The sequence below is a fragment of the Parus major genome, chromosome 3, assembly GCF_001522545.3.
Source record: "Parus major isolate Abel chromosome 3, Parus_major1.1, whole genome shotgun sequence".
Lineage (NCBI taxonomy): Eukaryota > Metazoa > Chordata > Aves > Passeriformes > Paridae > Parus > Parus major.
Window position 1 is genome coordinate 37,130,880 of NC_031770.1, and position 20,766 is coordinate 37,151,645.

The 20,766-nt window shown below is 35.3% G+C and overlaps 1 protein-coding gene across 1 annotated transcript in view; it reads right to left on the reverse strand.

Annotated features, from left to right (window-relative positions):
* PRKN (parkin RBR E3 ubiquitin protein ligase) overlaps positions 1-20,766 on the reverse strand; it is a gene marked incomplete at its 5' end in the record, with an annotated part of 556,293 nt that overhangs the window by 339,331 nt on the left and 196,196 nt on the right. The window contains one exon of the mRNA XM_033512914.1: positions 8,237-8,352. Within this exon, the coding sequence (XP_033368805.1) occupies positions 8,237-8,352 (116 nt within the window). The remainder of the gene's footprint in view (positions 1-8,236; positions 8,353-20,766) is intronic.

Below are 20,766 nucleotides of genomic sequence, written 5' to 3' on the forward strand. Positions count from 1 at the left end.
ATTTTGATTGACTTTGATTATGATGTATTTCTTGTCATTTTCAAACCACACTGCAAATCAGCATCTTTTTGTACCAAGTTCATAACAGTTATGTATTAACAATTTAACTTGACTTTTGTCAATTTTCTGCCATGGGACCAAATTTACTTTCTATCCCCCTCCCTCACCCTGCCCTGGATTTTCCCTTTGTAAGGAAATTGTGCTGTCAAGTTAGTTGATAAAGAACTTAGTGCATCACAGCACAATTTACAGTAAAATTTTTACTATTATTTATTATTATACAACAATTATACTCTTATTGCAATAATTTACTATTTTGGAATTGCTATGTTTTAAAGTAAACATGTAGTTAAGTTTACTAAATGAAGTTTTATACAAATACACTCATCAGGAGGAAGAAGGAATTTCTCTGAAGATCTAAAAAATACAGAACCCTACTGGCTTCTCTTATAGAACAAAATAAATAACAGACCCTATGATTGCCTTCAGAAACTGTTTGTCTTCAGAAGCAACCTTTACCAACCTTCATAAGCAGTCCTTCATCCAAAGAATTAACAAAAGGGAAGAGAGCTATCAGTGATCATGAGTTATTAAGTTAAAATGAAAAATAAGTATTTCTAATAATGAAATTCCATTGCAGTTCCATCAAGACTGTAAAGTACCAAGAGGTTTGCATACTCAGTGCAGACTGTCAATAGAAAATGTGTGAAATATTTTCCTTATACTGTTGTCAGTCAGTACACTGCTATGACAATTCATTCTGCACCATGGTTTAGAGAGAAATACAGAAGTAGGTGCCCCTATTTATTATATGTACACAAATGAACACATTTCTCCAACATATTCCTCAATCCCTCCCTTGGTTTCCCAGAATTTTGTACCCATATACCCCTGAATGTGATACACATCAAAAATATAATTATAGAATTTGAGAGCTGTACCTTGGCTCTTTCAGACATCTATTTAAAACTGTGTGTAAACTCTTGCGATCAAATTCCATCAAACATGTTTATTTTAATTACGCATTTTGGAAATCTGGTAACAATTCCTCTGGAGCTATTTGACTGAGGAACTGTCATTTTTCCCAAGTTCCTGCAAATGAAATTATTCTGTTGTGTACATATTTAGGTTTTTGCTGCTGGGAAGCTTCATTCTTTCTTAGATATTTTCACTCTTGTTTCTCTATGCTGTAAAAGCCAACTACATCTTTCACAAATGCTTTCTCTTCCTTCCCCTTACTGAAGGGCAAGATGAGCCAAACCACTGCCTGCTCAGCAGAGAGCAACAGCTGAAGTTCCTCCCAAAATTCCATTCCCTTAATGCCTCAGTTGATGCCTGAAAAGAACATCTCTCCAATTTGTTCACCTTGTTCCTTCAGACCTCAGGTCTCTGCTGAAAGGATGAGGCTTGCTGATTAGTATCACCCGTGATGGTGCCTTTGCAATACAAATATCTCTCCAAAGATAACTGGATTGTGACCTCCAATAATAATTCTCATAGGTCACTACACCACTACCAGACGGTGAAAATATTCAGGTATTACTAACCTTGCCAGAAGCAAAACTAACCAGAGATGAAAATGTTTTGTCCTTTGTGGTAAAGAATTCATTTTCAAAAGAGAGAAAAGAAAGTCCCAGACACCTGAACCTGCAAGCATCTGTGGGAGAAAAGGCATGCTTTGGGCTTGCAAGTTTCAAAAGAGTGTCTTTGAACTATGTTTTAAAAACATTTGCTACTCTTCTTTTCTTGGACAATGCAGATAAATTTTAACTTTAACATTTAAATTTACAATACTTGAACAAAATTAAATTCATTAGCTATCGTTTTTCATTGATTATATGAAAGTATTTATACTTAGGTTTCTTCAGAATATTTTGGAAGTGAGGTTCATGAAATCTTGGATATGTTACACTTGGATACCTGACACATTAAAACTACTGATTCATCCAAAACCATTTAAACTTTTAAGTCTTTGTGTCTTGCAACATGAATATAATATGTAAGTGAAGAAATCTACAAAAACAGCTCACTGTATTAATCACACTGTAAATAAATGGCAGAAAACATACAGCATATAACATAGAGTCCATTGATAATATTCTGGTATCTACAGGCTTCAGGTGAAATGTCAAATGCAAAATGAAATTCATGACATTTATTTTATCCCATGTGTGTCAGGAGATGCACATTGTTGGAATAAATTCAAATCAGAAATTTAATTCACTTGTGACAAAAATTCTCACTCACGTTTGTTTCTAACACTCAGATGTACCACGCACTATTATATTTATGTTCACAAACACATAGGCAAATGTAAAAAACAAATAAATAAAAAAATCAGCAGGCAGTCAATACATCCCTTTCCATTTGTCCTTTCTGTCAACTGTACACTAACACGTATGCCAAGCAAAGGAATAACAGAAAAAACCTCTGCGTCTTAAAGAAGGAAAGGTAGACGGGCTTTATTCTCCCAGATGAAGATAAATTCATGCTTTATGTGCAGCACAGGAGATGAGTGAGGTTGTATAAAATCCTCCTCACTTGTTCCCTGCTGGCAAAGGCTATGTACAATGTCACAGTGCAATAGGTTTGCCAACGCACTCTCCTGTCCCCAGATGTGCAGAGGCTGGAAGTTGTCTCACTGAGATGCAGCTGCAGTGCAGAGCTTAACAGATTCAGAGGCAGAGTAGTATGGACTGCCCTGCTGTCCTGCCATTGCCAAAGGGGGCTGCTCTATTAGTGATTCTAATTCAAGAGAAAGATTAAGGCAACTGAATTTCATGCACAAGGCACATCTTCCAGTAGCCCATGGTACAAGTCTTTGAGTCTGAAATTACGAGTGTGCACCTCAGAGGAAATGAAGGTCACTTGGCATTTTCAGACTTGGTTCACATTTCAAAAGATCACCAGAATTCTCAACAAAAGGTTTTCTCTGTATGGTTTTGCTTGAAGCAGAACTCAAATATTACAGATGTAACAAGAGTATTCCATAAGTTACCTTATTGAGGGGAAAAAAAAAAAAAGCTCTAAATCAATTAGTAAGAGTTCCTAGTTTTATATCAAATTTCATGCTTTAAATAAGTGATTCTTAAGAAATCTCATTAACTTAAGGAACATTAGGGAATAAAGCAGTAGACATTGTCCCAGATGGTCATAGTGCTTAGACAAAGCAGATTTAATTTTTAGCACAATCTTTTTCCACTCCTCTTCAAACTACTCAAGGTTTATAAAGGCAACAGAATTTAACAGAGATTTGGAGCAGAGACCACATTATCAAGATGGGTCACAGAGAGGGGAAAAAGTACTTCAAAAAAGAATAGCTAAATATAGATTTAATAGCTTCCTTGGATGGCCCAAGGGGTAAATTTAGGATTCTATGTCCCAGAAGCAAAGAGAAATAGCAATTATAGGTCTAGAATAAGATGCTATTTACTCTTCTGAATACATCACATGGGTAATGTCTTCCAATGGACATGGTCTGCATTTTCATCTCAGAAAACAACAGAAGAGCCCTGGTAAAACTCTCTTCAAGTAACAGCAAAATTGACCTGAATCAAATTTGTATTACATCTTCTTCATTAAGAAAATGAACAGTTCCTGAACAAATCACAGAATATTCTGTGTCAAAAGGGACTTATAAGAACCATTAAGTCTAACTTTTATGTTAATGACCTGTATAGGGGTCAAACCCACAACAACAGCATTAGCATCATGCTCTAACCAACTGAGCTAATTGGTGGCTCTCCATCAAAAGCTGAATTTTGAAAATTGTCTCTTCAGCCGTAGCATTGGATTCAAATAATCAACTAAAGATTTTGGAATTTGTAATGGAGAGGTTTTGAATACCATAGCTCTCCTGCTACCTCATCTATTTCTTGTCACAGTCGCTGATGTATCCTCCTCTGATACTCTTTCCACTTCTATTTTTTTGAAACCCAGGTTTCATATATCTTTTACAAGAAGAAAGGCAAATTATTTCAGGTGTCTCTAAACAGTATTTAAACTGTAATTGAAGAAATATTTTACTTCAGAGCAATTTACAACATTAATTCATAACACAGTACAACATGTAGGTCAGTAAGGAACATGATACACCTATATCAACAATAACATCATAAAGATCAAAATCCAGAATATAAAATTAGAAAAACCCTAATCCCCATAATAAACTTAGAGAGATGGTCTTCTTTTGGCACATAAAATCTACAGGTAAAAGCCACAACAAAAAATCATTCACATATGCATTTATTGAGAAGCAAATGATTCTATTCCTTACCAATTTAGGAACACTAGCCCATTAAAAAAAAAAACCAAAAAACAAACAACTCATCTGTCCCAGTTCTGACTCTGCAATAGAGGAAATGAGCAATTAGGAGAATGTCAAACTGCTGCTGGATGGAAAGAGTTTCGAACTTGTACTTTGTAAAAAAAAAAATAAAAAAGGACTGAAAAAGATGGCTGATTAAGAGCTAGTGAGAATCTTAGGAGGTCCAAAGTAATCTCACACAAACCAAATTAACATATTGTTATTGCCAATAACATGCAGCTATTCATTCTTTATTGTCTGAAGGAGAAGAGAGCCACTCAATGAATTTCCAGCAGGACTTCCTATACTACATTCATTATTTTCCCTCTCAGTACCGAACTTCTCCATTACTCTCCTGCCCATGGAATCTAATGTGATCACAGTCTGAATTGATTTGCCTGAAAAGAACTATGAGAAAGACATTACACCACAGTTACCCTTGAAGAATAACTACCATATACACTACTATCACCACTAGCAGAAATTCCCACTTCCAACTCCTTGATTAGAAAGTCCAGACAGTAGAAAAACATATAAGATTCCCGTTTAAACAAAGCAAAACATTTCTTTGTTCAAGACTATGAAGCAGGGATTTATTAGATTAGAAAAAAAAAATACTAGTAACACAACACCAAATACTTCTCCTTCTGGAGAATTCTTTCTACCTATTAAGTGACAGTATGTCCTATATATCTTTTACACTTATTTGTATCTGCTGAAAGCTAAAAATAATGGTGCCTTTAGGAATTGTACCCTACCGAGTTTGTGAAAGATGACGTGAGGCATTTCTGTTCTACACATTTTATTTTCACACTACTTAAAACTGCTGTTATTCCTGAGCCTGATTTATGGGTACCCTGGGGTACTCCTAACCCCTTTTGATGTTATTTCTACTGGAAACAGTTGACACAAGCAGATCTTCCCTCGAGGATTGAGCAGTTTTAGTATTTGTTTCAACTTCCAGCCATTTGCTCAACCTATTAAAGCTTCTTCAAAGACATAGAATAGAAACCCATCACCTTGAACGCTACAGAAAAAGAATGCATAAAGGCTGCCAATTCACACTACCTCTGCTGTAGATAAGCAGAACACATTGGAAGGCATTACACTACATGGAATACTGCCTATGTATTTACCATAGCCCTACAAGGGTGTTTGGCTTTCAAGTATTTCACTCTATTGGTCAGACTTGCATGAAAATACTTACATAAAATATAAACCTAAGGAAAACTAAGTGTATCTAATGTAAACTTAAGAATAAAAACTGGCAGTAGATTAACACTGCTTCCACTTTGTATTTTTAATATATAGCAGAGTACACTACTGCTTTATGTAAGATTTTTAGGAGCTTTGCTAACCTTGCTAAAACCATACAAGTGCTTCGCCCAGAATCCTGGAACTTATTACTCTGCCTGTGGTGGACTAACTGTTAATGATAAACTGATGGAAATTATGTGAGATACAGTGTCTGGATAAGAGATTTGGTGTATGTTGCTGCAAATAAAAATATTTTTAAAAAATGCAAATAGCACCTTGTTGTCAACTTTTCCTGTTTGGTGTCTTGTTGTTGGTTTGGGTTTTTTTTTCGGAAAAAAAAGGAAGGAAAATCTACTTTGAAGAACAGACACAAATTTCTTCTTTTACTATATTGAAGCTAATACAAAGTAATAGCTAATGCACCAAATGCAATTAATTCTCTTTTTCACATGAATGCTACTGAAAGATGAAGGTAGATTTCACAAAATACTTTAAACAGCAAAGTTCCCTAAATGCTACTTTTCAACTGCATAAGCATATTAGAAAGTAACTGCCAGTACAATCACCTAAATATTTAACTGAAGTAAAAAGTTGAAGGCTATCTATGTCATTTCTTGGAATTACATACAAATATTACAAGAATGTTGGAGAAAGGAATTAGAAACACAAAAAAACCCTGAGTGGAGATTTTTTAAGTAGCCCAAGACTTTACAGTAACCTTTTCATAACTGAAAAACGTTTTCACTGTACAATCTTGGTCTTTCTGATGGTCAAAACTTACATTTGACCATCCTTGCAACTGGTAAAAAACAAAATCAGACACTAAACCAATTCTTTGCATGGCTTTGATTGGAAAATTATTTTATCCACCCAAAGATACACGTGAAATTCTATTTTAACAACTTGCAGCACTTCCTATACAAAAAATAGTAAAATAGTGTGTTGGGTTTTGGTATCACATACAAATGTCTAGTATTACACAAATGTGCATGGGAGTCTTTTATGTTTTTTTAAAAAAAATCTAAATTCTGAAATATAATCAGAATTTAATGTATCAATACATTCTCAAAAATTTAGAGTTATCATAGAAATGTGTATCAATATTTTGACATGATGAGACAGAAAAAAATTTCTTTTATTTAATGTTACCCAGAAAGGGGATTTTAGACAAGTCTTTTTCCTTATGTTTTCTTGGATTTTTGGGGCATTTGTTTGTTTTTGGTTTTTGGTTTTTTGGATTTGTTTGGTTTTTTTTGTTTTGGTGGTTTATGGTTGGTTTTGTTTGTTTTGTGGTTGTTCTGGGGTTTTTTTAATTGTAAACTTAACAAAATCATAGTAAATTCTCAGGAAGAGACAACTCCTGCAGTCAAGAAATACTTAGAGTTCTTGAGAACCCCATGGACACATGTCCCAGGGGTAGGACTGTTTATCCCAAAATGCTCAGCTATTCAGCAATTTTTACCCCTTTGTTGCACTTCATGTAGATCAGTGAGCTCTTGTGAAACTTCCTGTGCCCCAGACAGGAAATACTGGGACATGAATAACCCTTTTCCATTCCATCTTACTGCTAGGATAAAAAGTGTACTTTCACTGCAGATCTACAGTGGTAGGGTTTCAGCTCCACAACTAACTGGCTGTGATGAAGCACCAGGTTATACAGCTCCATGCAGGACATCTGTCAGTCATTTTTATCTGGCTTGGAATTGGGGATCAGCCCCTGTACTCCTTGTATTTAGCACTATAGACATTCACTGGAGGCCTGCACTTCAATAAGCCAAATCATTCTTGTGCCCAGGGAATTTTAGAAGGGACAGGAGAACCAGCCACTTTTGAGTAGCTGGGTGCACCCTTGCTGCAGAATTCTGACGTACCAGTTTGACAGAGACTGATATTTGGTCTTCACTTAATCTGTACCTAGGAGCCAGCTCTGTAAATACACCACAAAGGATGCTTACAAAACCAGCTCTTTCCAGAAGACACACCGTATAAATCAGTACAGAGTTCAAGCGTCCTTTCCAATCTCTTCCTTCTGACCAACAACTACCATTTCACAATTCTCTTTACACTTTTGTATAAAATACCTCCTGATCCGTAGACAAATGTGTTTCAGGTAATTCTTCACTACAATGGTAGCTGTCTTTTTCGGGCAATTAGTTTTTAATCCATGCATTTGCAAGTAATGGATATTCTTGAATGTATGAGCCCAAATACCACATGCAAAGATGGATTACAGTATTTCAAATTACAATAAACACAAACATGAGAACAGAAACGCTTTACTTTGATGTATAGAACAAGCAGCAAAAAGTTAATATCTTCAGGAACAGTCTGTCTCCCTCAAAAATCCAGCTCTTTCCCTGGCTCTTGAATACATATTGGCAGAAAATATCTACACACTTATGCCACTATCTTGAGCACTTGAACTTTTAGTTAGAACTTAAGCAGTCATAGTTCCACCTGCAACATGACTAAGGTAAATAAATATGAACTGCAATTTTACCAGCAAAACAAATAACACACCTGAAAATATAACCCATTTTTCAACATGTTACCTGGGAAAAAAACCCCAGCCTTTAAAAAGGAAAATGAACAAAGAAAAAGAGGCTCTTTGTAAGTGATAAGTACTATGAAGCACTGAGACTGTACATCTCTGACAATTTTTGTTGTACTTACCTGATATCTGTGCATGTTATACATGTGATACAGCGGCTGTTTGTTGTAATGAGGTTCAAAGCCACAGATGTTTCACTGTCAGCAGTTGGGTGTGCTCCACATTTAAAGTAAAACTCCTGAAATGTTGAAGGAGAGATAAAGAGAAGATTACATACCTGCTGCTCATGTCTTTCCTTTATCTTTGGGTAACTGACATTTGAGAGAACAGACAAATCACCACTGCCAAGAGTAAAGGAGGACAATCATTAGGAAAGGTTTACAAGGGATCCCTTGCAAAAATAGCAGTCTCGGTCTATATTTTGTTCAGTGCCTTTCCTAGCACAGAATATATCAGTGTGACACATTCTGTGACCTCCTGGATTTATTAAAAAAATAAAAATAAAAATTCACTTCATCTAGACTTTCTCTAAGTTTAGTCATCAAAGGCAAAATACTCACCAATTTCAATATGCATTAATATTTCCACTATCTTTTCTTGTTACAGATATTACCATTTTCTGAACTCTACAACATAGAATTGTAGCTATAAAATAGTGAAGTCTGGCCTTGCTTTTGTGATGTTGGACAACTTTAAGATACAATTTTACCATCATAATAAAGGGAAGCTCTACCTCTCCTGTAGCCCAATATTACATTTGCAAGTATACAGTGCTTGAATCAAGTTCCTTTAGCCTCTTAGACTGCCTTCATTAGTACAATACTTTTCACACAAATGTGTGTTTCATTCTCTTTCCCACTGCACCCCAGGGAAGGCCATATGAAGCACAATGTTCTTTGATAAGATTTTGTTACAAGAAATTGTTCTAAGTGTCCAAATCACTCTAAGCATACTTAAATAAAAGCGGTCTGAAGGCACGTGCTTTGCAACAGGTGCCACAGATTAAAGTTTATAATTTCTTTGTTGCTATGAGCCCTTCTTTCCAATAACAAATTGTGAAGGTTTGTAATGAAAACAAGGTATAAATAGAATGCGAATTGGAACTTAAGGGTATAAAAACATTGGAAGAAAGGATAAGAAGGCATGAAAGAATTACAATTGTTGACAACATCAAGATACTAACATCACAGTTTATTCTCAAGAAACCTGACCTTGGTAAAAAAAATTCTAAGAAAACAAGGAAAAACCCCAAAGAAACTGCAGCAAGAGAAGAAAAAAAGACTGTGAATAAATCAGCAGCATTTCCTAATGATTCTTGAAGGTGGGACAAGATGAAGAAAAAAAAATTACAGCTACTCTCAACTTTTTAGGGTGAAAAAGTCACATCCAGGCCTCAGCATCAGGAACAATGCAAAAGCCATGAAAAAGACATGCTAGGTGTTTGCCAGTTTTCCTGCCTAGACGATGTGGACACATGTTGCAGCACTCACACGAGTAAAAGAGAATGTGTGGATGAATGAGAACAAAAAAACCATCAGTTTTGTTTCATACAACTCTACAACTTTGCACCATTACCTGCAATACTGTACTAAAAGCAGTCCAGACAGACTCCAACTTTCTCAATGCCTACAGCCTTGAAGCAGGGAGTTCTTTGTCTGCAAAACAGCTGACATTTACTGTTTTGGATTTTTTTTCCTCCATGGTGATGATCATTTGGCTATATTGTGTATTTCTATGTAAGACAAATACAGTAGTATGCAGTACTGTGCCAGTTTAAGGTGGGATCTGGTAACTGGGATATGAGAATTATTAATGTAACCTTCCTCCTAGGTTAGTCCCTCCTGTTTGTCACAGAACTGCTGATATATGCAATAGATTCACCAATATATTCATACCCTGCAGTAAGTGAAGGGCACAATGTCTGAGGCCTGTCTTAGCAGCAGTTTAAGGGAACTATGTGGCAAGAGCACACTTTAAAGGCAAGTCTATTTTTTAAAGTAATTGTTCACAAGAGTTTTGAAATACTCACCTGTAAACGTTTCTACACAGGTATATTACCTTTGTGTCTGTTTCACAACATCAGGAAGTAGTCCAAGGAAAGAAAATATTCTTAAAGTAATCCTTAGACAAGACTTCAGACTTCCCATGTTTTTGCTCTTGTTCCAGACACAGATACACACACAGCTTTTAAACATCAGTGTAACTTGAAACACTTCAGCTTCAAGTAAGTCAAAGAAACAGCACACTCATCCAGAATACATGATAACCTTACACAATCTGTAACTTCAATTTATTTTCAACCTTTAAAAATGTATCCATTGATCTTTGTATTATTTGCTAATAGGTTTTGGAGCTTAAATTTCTTTGCCCTTTAATTTGAATTTATTTTGTTTGAATTAAATGTTAAGAAGGATTTATTTCAGTGCAGAAGATATATATTTCCTTGCTTCAATACATCTTCTGTACACAACTAAAAGAATATTAACAAATGAAAATTCCAGAATAGGTAAACTATGGGCAAGGAAACATACAAAAACATTTTTGATAAAAGTACTTACCCATTATAATAAAAATTTATTTGGATCACAAACACAAAGAGTAATAAAGCTATTAAGCTCTGAACCGATTGAAATAGGTTTAGACCTCTTTTTTTTCCCTAATGAGGATCTGTTTGGTCATTCCAATTGCTTTTGATAATGCCTCATGATGGTTCCTGTCACAAAAGGTATTTAATGAAGAAGGTAAATAAAACTATGTAATTCTTGTTCCACGGAAAGACAGACAAAGAAAGAAAGGAAAAAATAGTCAAGAGTCTTGTGCTACAGTCCCAAAATACTTCTGCTATATCATTAGGAAAATTACTTCTCAATATTTCTGTTTATCAGCCCAAACACTGCTTTAAGAAAACGCCTCTAATTAAACTTATGATGTGCTTCAGTGTTGCTGAATTGAGAACATTATGGAATGTGAAAACACTGTTTAATATAACAAAAGAAAATCTTGCCACTTTCCAAAGCTATCCATTGAAAGACTCCCTGCTTGACTAAACTGCAATTAAAGAAATAGTAAATCTTAATATTTAATAGAAACAGAAAAGAGGGCTCATTAAAAATACAGGAAAAAAATCCCTCAAGATTATGTGTCAAGTATTTTTTCAGAAGAAACCCTGAAGATTAAAGAATAAAAGAGTTATTCACAACAGATTTGTTGAGACTAGCAGTATACCCTTGGAAAATCAAACAGTATCAACCCACACAAAGCACAGTTCTACACAATCAATGCAATAGTCTCTGTCTCTGGAGGTCTGAGACCTCAGAGCTGTGCTGGGAGTTCAGAAGTACAGGCAAAGACGGGAACCAAGAATGCAATATGCCACATGCCTGAAAGTTCTACAGTAGTGTGGATTTCATTTCCAAGTTTATAACATTTCTTTTTTTTCTGCAGTAATACGCATTCAATCTGTTTAAAAGCTTTTAAAAGTCATGAAACAAATTAAGTTTCCAGCTGCATATAAAAGCTGCCTGGTTTTGCATGTTGCATATATACACAATCCACAAGTATTTGTTCAGTCTACCAGATTTTCCGACACTTAACATACTTTTTTATGCCAGGGCACATACCTATGAAGTTATCACTACAGATAACCCATCAGTGCCCAGTTACTTCTCAATTGCTTCCAGCAATGAAATTAATGAAAGCAAAATATAAAGAGGAGGAGTGTAACCACTGCTCCATCTTCAGCCTTGCATTCCACCAGGCATCGAAATGTACCTATTCTTTTATTTAGTCTTTCATCCAGAGTATGGAAGCCTAAGGAGGGAAATTTTCAGATTTTTAATTCCAAATAATTTATGTTCCAGTCTTAATCTCTGAACAGGGGTAGAGGCCTATTTAGAGGGGTAGAGCCAGCCAATTTAAGACTAATATTCTAAATATGCATCAAACTGTAAAATCCATAGAAGCAGTAGTTACATCTTAAGGTTGATATAAAAATGTGTCTAAACTTATGCTCTGTGAGACAGTACCTTTTTAATGTTGACTTCATAATTAAAAAAATCCCAAACCTTATATATATATAATAACATATAATTATATATATTATGTGTATATATACACACACACACACACACACATATATATATAAATATATATATATATAATAACACAGAAGGAATGAGCAAAAATTCATGCAGTCTATATCAGTATCTGACTACTTCTAAAATACTTTAAAATAGAAGAAATCACATTATTCTTCCTTTCTGCATGTGTTTTTACGTACAAAAAACTTTCTGGCAATTGTGTCATTGCTCAGCAATGGGTAAGGATGTCAAGGAATTACTGAAAAAGCAGAGACAAAATTTAGTGCTTTTTTTTACTTCTAAAAGTGAGTAGTTTTATGGTCACCTTCTACTGCAGTGAATACCTTTAGATCATTTTCTCGCCTAAAGGCATAGGTCCCATGAAATTGTGAACATTCTATTTAACACTATAAACGTCTTCCTTTTGGCAGTGTATCTGATAAATTGTTATTCAGAGAAGGGAGCAGGCATCACTCTTACACACTCTGTCATATTCTTCACTCCTGTTATCGCTTTTGTGTCACACAACATCATAAAAAGGGCACGAGGGAAGAAAAGGTTCAACGATACATGGTCAATGTTAGCTACCTTTTATGAAACTCAAGAAGAAAATGTTCAAATTTTTCAAAACCCCCCAAATCTTCTTTGATATCTTACTAAAAATATCTCTCTGTAAACTCTGCCTTTTCAAACAAACCAGGGGTTTACATACCCCTAACTGCTGATGATAACTGAACTGTCTTCTTTATGGTCAAGTAACCAACATTAAGTAAGATCAAGTCATACACAAACCATCAGGGAAAAGGCAGTCTGAAAAAGGCCTAGATGAAACTTTACCCTTCTGCTCTGTGTTCTCAAGCCCAGTTTACTACACTGTCAGAGAAAACCTACTAGTCTTTGCTAGGTACCACCAAGATAGCCTGTACCTAGTCTGGTGTACAACATATACACAAAAAATACACATTCCTCTCCTTGCTTCTAATTCTGTGCTGTTTGAGTTGGCTAAACTAAGGAAATTCAGGCAGATTTCTGATTCCCAGTTCTTAATAAGCTACAAAAGAATGCAAGAGCCTTATGGTATTTTTCCCCTCAACTGTCCACACATTTATTTAGTATTGATAGGAAAAGCCATTTATGAGTATGTTTTATAGCCATTAAAGGTGTGGTTTAAATTTTTTTAAATTATCTGTAAACTTACATCCCATTTCCAATACATCATTATAATTATCCCCATGAAAGAGAGAAAACTTCAATGCTATTGTGGCACACCCCTGTGATAATGATTCATTTGCTTTTGAAACTGAAAAAATCAGTAGATATTCAGTGGATCTGGGGACAGATTGAAGGAGACTCACTTCAGAAATACTGTGGAATTAAATATTTCTTCTGGGAAAGACTGAGCTTATCTCTGTGCAAAAATACTTTCAGGTTCCCGGATCCCAGAAGAACTAGAGGCAGTAGTTTTCCAAGCCACAGAAACATGTCTGTGACAAAAACAAACAAATAAATCTAAAACATCACTGTTCACATATGGAACAGGCACTGATTTTAAAGATACAGAAGTAAAAAACCTCAGAACTACACTGGCTAACTGCTGTGAGGAAGCTTGTAGAGCCAAAGAGAATTCTTAAAGATTGAATGACTGAACAACTTTGTGATAGACTCATGCATTACATACATGAGACTGCTCCACTTTCTCCTGGAGCAAACCGTGTTTTGATGTTCTCTGGTTACTGGAAGATGCCTTGCTCAAAACAGTGGCAGTTCCTCCATGTACCTCACCAAATACTACCAAGAACCTCCAGTCAGGTACTAAGCATGGTAAGTATCACCTAGTACCATTTATTTGGTGACTGCTACTCTGCATAGCTTGGCTTTGCTAAGCAGCAAACAGCAGCAAACAGCTGTTAAGACCGAAAGGAGAAAGTTATTACCCAAATATCAAATGTTTGCAATAGAGTTGTGTTTGTGTTAAAAAACAACATAAATAAAACAAAAGCATTCCTATACCTACCTACATTTTAAACAAGCAACTTTTTCTGTCTCTTTTATGTTTGGAATTAATCTAGAACTGTTATTATTATACTTATAGATGAGGAGTTAACCTTAGGCTCTGCTCCTGTCATCAGCACTATTTCCTTTTAAGATGTTCTCCATTCAGGAACATTTTTCTCCTACTTGAGATTCCAATCAAAATCAAACCTTTTCTCTGTGGATTTCCTGTGACTCTTAAATGTGATGCTTGATCATTATATCATTGATGTAAAGATTATTCCTGAGGGCAGCTGACTTCCCTAAACTGAAAAATGCAATTTCCCCTGGGCATAGCTAAGTGAATCCCCTCCTAGGCAAAGAAGGGATAAATACAGCTCTTATGCCTCAGTGGTTAAGGACAAATAAACAGTTAACTCGTTTTAAAGGGAAAAGACTTATTCATAGTATTAAATCAGCATTTAAACTGAATCAGTTAGGTCCTTAAATCTGTTTCAATGTTAAAAGAAGTATTATGAATTGATCGCTAGAAGCTGTATAATAATGCATGTGATTAATTGCTAATTTTCTAGTAAGATTTAGCAGAGAAATATTCAAGGTTATTAAGTGACAGTGGATTTAAAGTTCCTTAGCACAGATTTTAGGAATACTTCAATGCAATTATTAAATATGTTGCTCACTTAAACAATTTACACACCAAAACTAATACAAATCTCTAAAAAGCATCATCATTACACTCAGACAACATTTCTTCACCATAAAAACAACCCTCACAAATTTAAATACTTAAACTCAATGCCTGATCTCAGACCTAAACATTCAGAATGGAATCAGAAAAATCAGCAAGAATGAAAAGACAAGCATGCCACCAATAACAGCATACTTTATATACATTTCTACAGAAATTTCCCCATCTCTTCCATATCCAAATTCACAGAATCCCTGTTGTTGAACATGACAGAGATGGCAATTCACAGCCACTTTCAAAAGTGTGGACTTCAAAAGAAATGCCTTTATGGGTCACAAGAAGAAAAACTGATATTCCAAGAGAAATGTTATATAATAAGCCTTGCTAATAAACTGACGATAGCTAAGCTGACCTCAAGCATCAGTTGAGATATCTTCTGATGTGAAGAAAGACAATGAAATGCTAATATATTAAATTTAAATATCTGTAAGTACTATATACTTATTTAATTTGGCATGAGACAACAGCAGCATAAAAATGTAGAAGAAATATGAGCATCTCTTTAGTATCTGCTTTCTGACCAAAACCCTTTGCCCTTCTCAAAATGCCTCTGGCTAAAAAGATCTGTTATTCATAACAAAAACTCTTTAGTATCTTTTGTCAACTCTTCACTCAGGCTTAGTCTCGATGAAAACATCAACTTTGACCTGTGTGATGGATGGAGGGAGTGAATGTTTAAAATTATTACTACATTTCTGAGACAAGTAGCATTCAGGGGCTATCCTCTATATGTGTTTTTTCAGACTTCCCTTTCCAACTATAACATTTGCAATCTAAATGTGTCCAAGTGATTAAAAGACAAGTATTTCAGAGAAAGAAGTATCTGTATGTCTTACAATATCTCCTTTTTCGGTTGACTTTAATTAAATTTATGTAAGAAAAACACTAAAAATACACAAAGCCATTTCTTTGTCTCAGAATTTAACATATTCACCATGCCTTTTATTCAGTTGAGAATATCAAAAACAATTTGTTGTATAATAATTATTTGAACAGAAATCCTTTGATATGGAAAGTATTTGAGTATAGCAGGATTATGGGACAGGAAGTATACATACTACTCATGAATCTTTACAAGACCTAGTATTTCAGTTCTGACCAAGTCACGTAAGGCCAAAGTTTAGAAATATAAAAATGTATCTAAAAACATTATAATCATAAATCATTTTCATGAGACATTTCTAGGGACTGAAAATAGTAGCAGACTATTGTCATCATATCCAGATCCCACTTTTATCCACGTTCTTAATAAAAATGAACAAAAATAAAGCTAAAAAAAGATCTGTTTATGTATTTATTCCCCTTGCCAAGGAAAAAAGTTTATATCTTTAATTTTCCACAATTCATTGAAAGAACAAAGGTATTGCTCAAAATTATTTAAAAGGGCAGTTATAGTACAATTCAGTTTTATTCAGAAATTTGATGTGATATAACCAAGATTATTGACTGAAAAAAATCTTGCTGATCTATTGCCCACACTAAAACCCAATAAAGTTCGTGATTTGTTTTAAAATCTAAACAGAGGAGAAAGATATATTTAAGATTCAAATAACCGGCATGATGGATTTTTAACTGTACAAGTTTATAAAGACACCTGGTTTCTGAATAGAACATGAAACTATAGTTTTCTAGGAATTTTTTGTATAAGGAAAGCAATAAGAAATATAGTACCTATCATGCAATTTTCTTTTCTTGTCTACTAGAAACAACACGGTGGAAAAATAGAACACAAGTGCCTTGGGAATCCCTTAGCTGCTGCTGCCCACACAATAGTACTTCAACCACACAGGAAAGCACTCTGTGAGAAAGTGACTTTTCATATTTTTAACAGCAACATTTCTCATTTGCTTTGCTCATCTAAAGGCAACCTCATAACACACTTGCTTCATTTCTCTGCAAGTGGTGCCTCCAGCTCAAACAATTCTGTCACTAATTATGCTGTCATTCCTTCAAGTAGCTGCATTTCCACGACACAAATGCAGAACAACCTAGTTCTTCTCTTACCCATTTTCTCAAAGTATAGACAAAGAAATGAAGGCCATAGGGCATTGTGTGTCCTTATAATTGGTCTTCACCTGGAATGTTACCTTGTAGTGGAATCAAAGGTCCTATACACAGCCATTCCCAAAAAACACTCACTAGGTCATAGGTACATGTGACCTATTTACAGGCCTGTGGCATGTAAAAATAGAGTAAGATAGTTTAAGTAAATAACTTTTCAATCAAAACAGCCATGCTTTCATATTATTATTTTATAAAATAATATGAAAGCTTTACACATTCCTTTCTCTTAAAGATAGCAAACTCTCCCCCTTCCCTTCTCTGCTCCTAACTTTTTCATCCATACATCTATCCAATGCAATCTCTGATCAACACTAACTTTTGGGCTGAACCAAGACTGCAGGTGTCAGGATGATTATATTATCTAGCCCAGACTACAGACCCCAACCCAAATTGTTCTGCTGCATTTGTTCACTAGCATGCATAAAACAGATTATTTTGGAAAATTTCCTTTGAATTACTTGAGCCACAGAAAAAGTCTCAGTTTCAGAGTGGCTTCTTACAATGTATTATAATCATATCCTGGACACTAGTGCTGATTCCTAGGACTAAAACTTTCCCATCAGCTACTTTTAAAGTAGAATCCAACTGTCTAAATTTGTTATCAAGTGTTTCCTGTAGAGAATAAGCTCTTTGAGCTTAATTTCCTCTGGCAAAAAGATTTGAATTTTTATGTGAACAAAAGCCAAGAAAAAGGCTCAAGGAGAGAAGAAACTAGAATACTACATGATTGTGGATCCTCAGGCTGTGCTGCTTATGGCAGAGAAAGTAGCTTGCAATTACAGGTTTGAGTGATTTATTTATCTTCCAACCATGTTAGCAAGCACTTAGGGTAAAGACAACGATCAAAGCTTCAAAATAACTACAGAAAAAAAATCTAATAAGAAACAGAACTCCTATACTTGAGCTATAAATATTTCACAGGTGACATTTGATTGTAAGGTCTCTCAAAGAAGTTACAGAAGCCCACAGAGTTAACGAATCACAATGCCTAAGTAAACTACATAATTTGCTTAACTGACTATGAATTTTTCTTGAGTATTCTATATGACAGGAGTAATTCCATAGTCTTGTCTGTTAATACTGAGGGGTTTTCTGCAACACATGCAGTAGATTCTTATCCATCTGATCCTATCACAAATGAGAAATTTAATTTTTGTCCATGCCTTGATATCAAGGGAACTGGGCAGGTTCAAAGCTTCAAAAAAAGGTATTTTTAACCCAACAGACATTTAAAAAATGACTTATTTTTGGGTTTAGGTTTCCAGCCTTTAACTAATATCATCTATGTCCTAGAGCCTCACATCCATCCATTAACCATATAGATGATCTACAAGTCTCTAACACAGCTGAAAGACAGTACTAAGACACCTTTCATTTAGCACTATGGCTGCCTCAGGGGGAGCATCAGTATTTATGTGATGACACTGGGCAGACAGAATTAGGCTGTAATACTACAGGAGTGGCTCTTTGCTTCATCTGTGTGTCTTCAGCTTTGAAAAATTGGACAGTTGGTTCTGTCATCTTCCCAAAGCCTGCCATAGATCAGGATATGAATGAGAACAAACCAGCCAAGACTGCCCAGTTATGATGGAAACAGTGAGAGGAGGAGAGGGAGGAAATGGCAGAAATATTATTCTCTCCCCCTGTATAAGGTATGCTTGCCTTCTTAGAAGATTCAAAAATATCTGGCACCTCCTGCATATTCTTTGAAAAAACAGTGGGGTTTTTTTTAGTTCTATTTGCCACCCAGAAGTTTGTGGCTTTTCTTTTGATGCATGTTCTTTGTCATGACAATACATTGTTAGCACAACTACAGCTATGCTGTAGGTCTTAAGAGAGTGCTACTAAATTATTTGGGTTAATTATTTGGCTCCTAATATTCCCCTTTCTACAGAAATGCTAAGGAGCAGGTCTTGTGTCCTAGCAATAGGGGCAATATCTAACTCACATAGAACAGGACACATTAAACCATAACTTCTGAGAAAATTCTGAAGTTTTTCCAATATTTATTTTTTCAGGTTTGTTCAATTGCCAGAGTTCATGAAGTTGGGATAATTTTAGTAAATTTAGAATTATTTCTTTTCCCTTGGTTACTTGGTTTAAATCTTTTTTTCTGCATGGACTGAGAAGACAGATGGGATACTTGTGCAGTAGCACACAAACTGAGACTTTCTTAAAACAAAAAGGAGCAAAAATACTCTTCATGGTATCCAAAACATATGATATACAGAAAAAGGAGCAATGATGCTAAACATAATCACATGGATACACTAATGCTAATAGTTGATTCATATTGCCAACTTCCAGGAAAGGGAGAGGACTACGCATAGGTTTAGTTAATTTTATTTGTTTCAGTTAAGTAAAACCTCCATATAGCCTTACACAAGGAACAGCTATTTCTTCCACTTCCATGCAATGAAATAAAGAGGTTTTATTGGCAAGATAAGTATTTTAGTCAGTATTTTAAACAGTACTATTTGAACTATAATATCTAGCATGAACACCTCACAAACTTATGAAATACTAATATATGTCCAGTGTTTTATATGACCTACACATTAAAAATTCCAAATGTACACAGTATTGCAATGAAATTGAATGAATCCCTATCTAATAAAATGGCACTAGAGCCTAAACTCTTGAAAAACTTTCCCCAGAGGTTCCTACAGGTTACTAGATGCTCTTAAAAGTTACAGAGGGATGAAGGAAATGAAGTGGGTAGAAAGGACAAACAAACAAAGAGTCCACAAAAAAATTCCACCAAAACCCACGCTTCTCTTTGGCTAATCTTGTACTGCAAAATCTCTGAATTCCCTGCAACAAACTGACAGTTGTCTGGCATTTAGTTTTATGCTGTCATCATCCTTTTTTCAAACATATTTTCTATATGCAATATATATGGAAGAGCTAGATGCAATATATATGCAAGATGAGCTAGAAAACTTAAGTCACAGTGGGAAATTCATTAGCTTCTGTATAATCTTGTTGGGAAAAAATAAATCTATGTTTGCATAATCTTACCTATAGTTTATAGCACAAGAAATCTGAAAAATGCAGTAAATAAGTTAAACAAGCATTTAACACAAAAGCTGTATTTCATGTACATACCAGTACAGAAGAAGCCAACATTTCTCAGTAGATGACAAGACAGTGTCATACTTGAAAAGGTATTTTGCACTATTAAAGCCAGAAAGACATGGACATCCTTCCTTTAAGATAATTTAATGCATAGGTATATTATCTAGGGTAGATGGCTGTTAGCATAACTTTAGTATAATGCTGATGAAGCCTTGATAGACTGTTTTCACTGATGTGACTTAATTTGCTTTTTCTAACAAACCATTGTCTATTTACATTGTCCTCACTGCAAAGAACAAGCAGAACCCCCTCTCCCCCACAAATTAAAAGCTCCAGAAGAGAATAAGGCTGCATCTACACTAACAGGTTGTTGTTAAAGACTTTCCATGGGCATTTTAGAGTAATTGAACTTGAGTGTCACCCATACAGCTGCAGGGTTAGCAAGGTCCCTGGCGTGCTTTAGATGGTGCCGACCAGCATGTTGCCCAGGCAGAGTTAAGAAGCAGACATGGTCTGTGACTTCCATCCCTGTTTTGGGGATGGAGAAAACTTCCTGCCTATAGATAGGCTGTGGCCTTCAGGCATGAGGAGTTTTAAAGCAATATTTGACCTTGTGGACCTCCGAGGGACACTAAATGGGGCATGGTTTTGCATATCTCTCTACTTCTGGAAACACATTAGCTTCCTAACT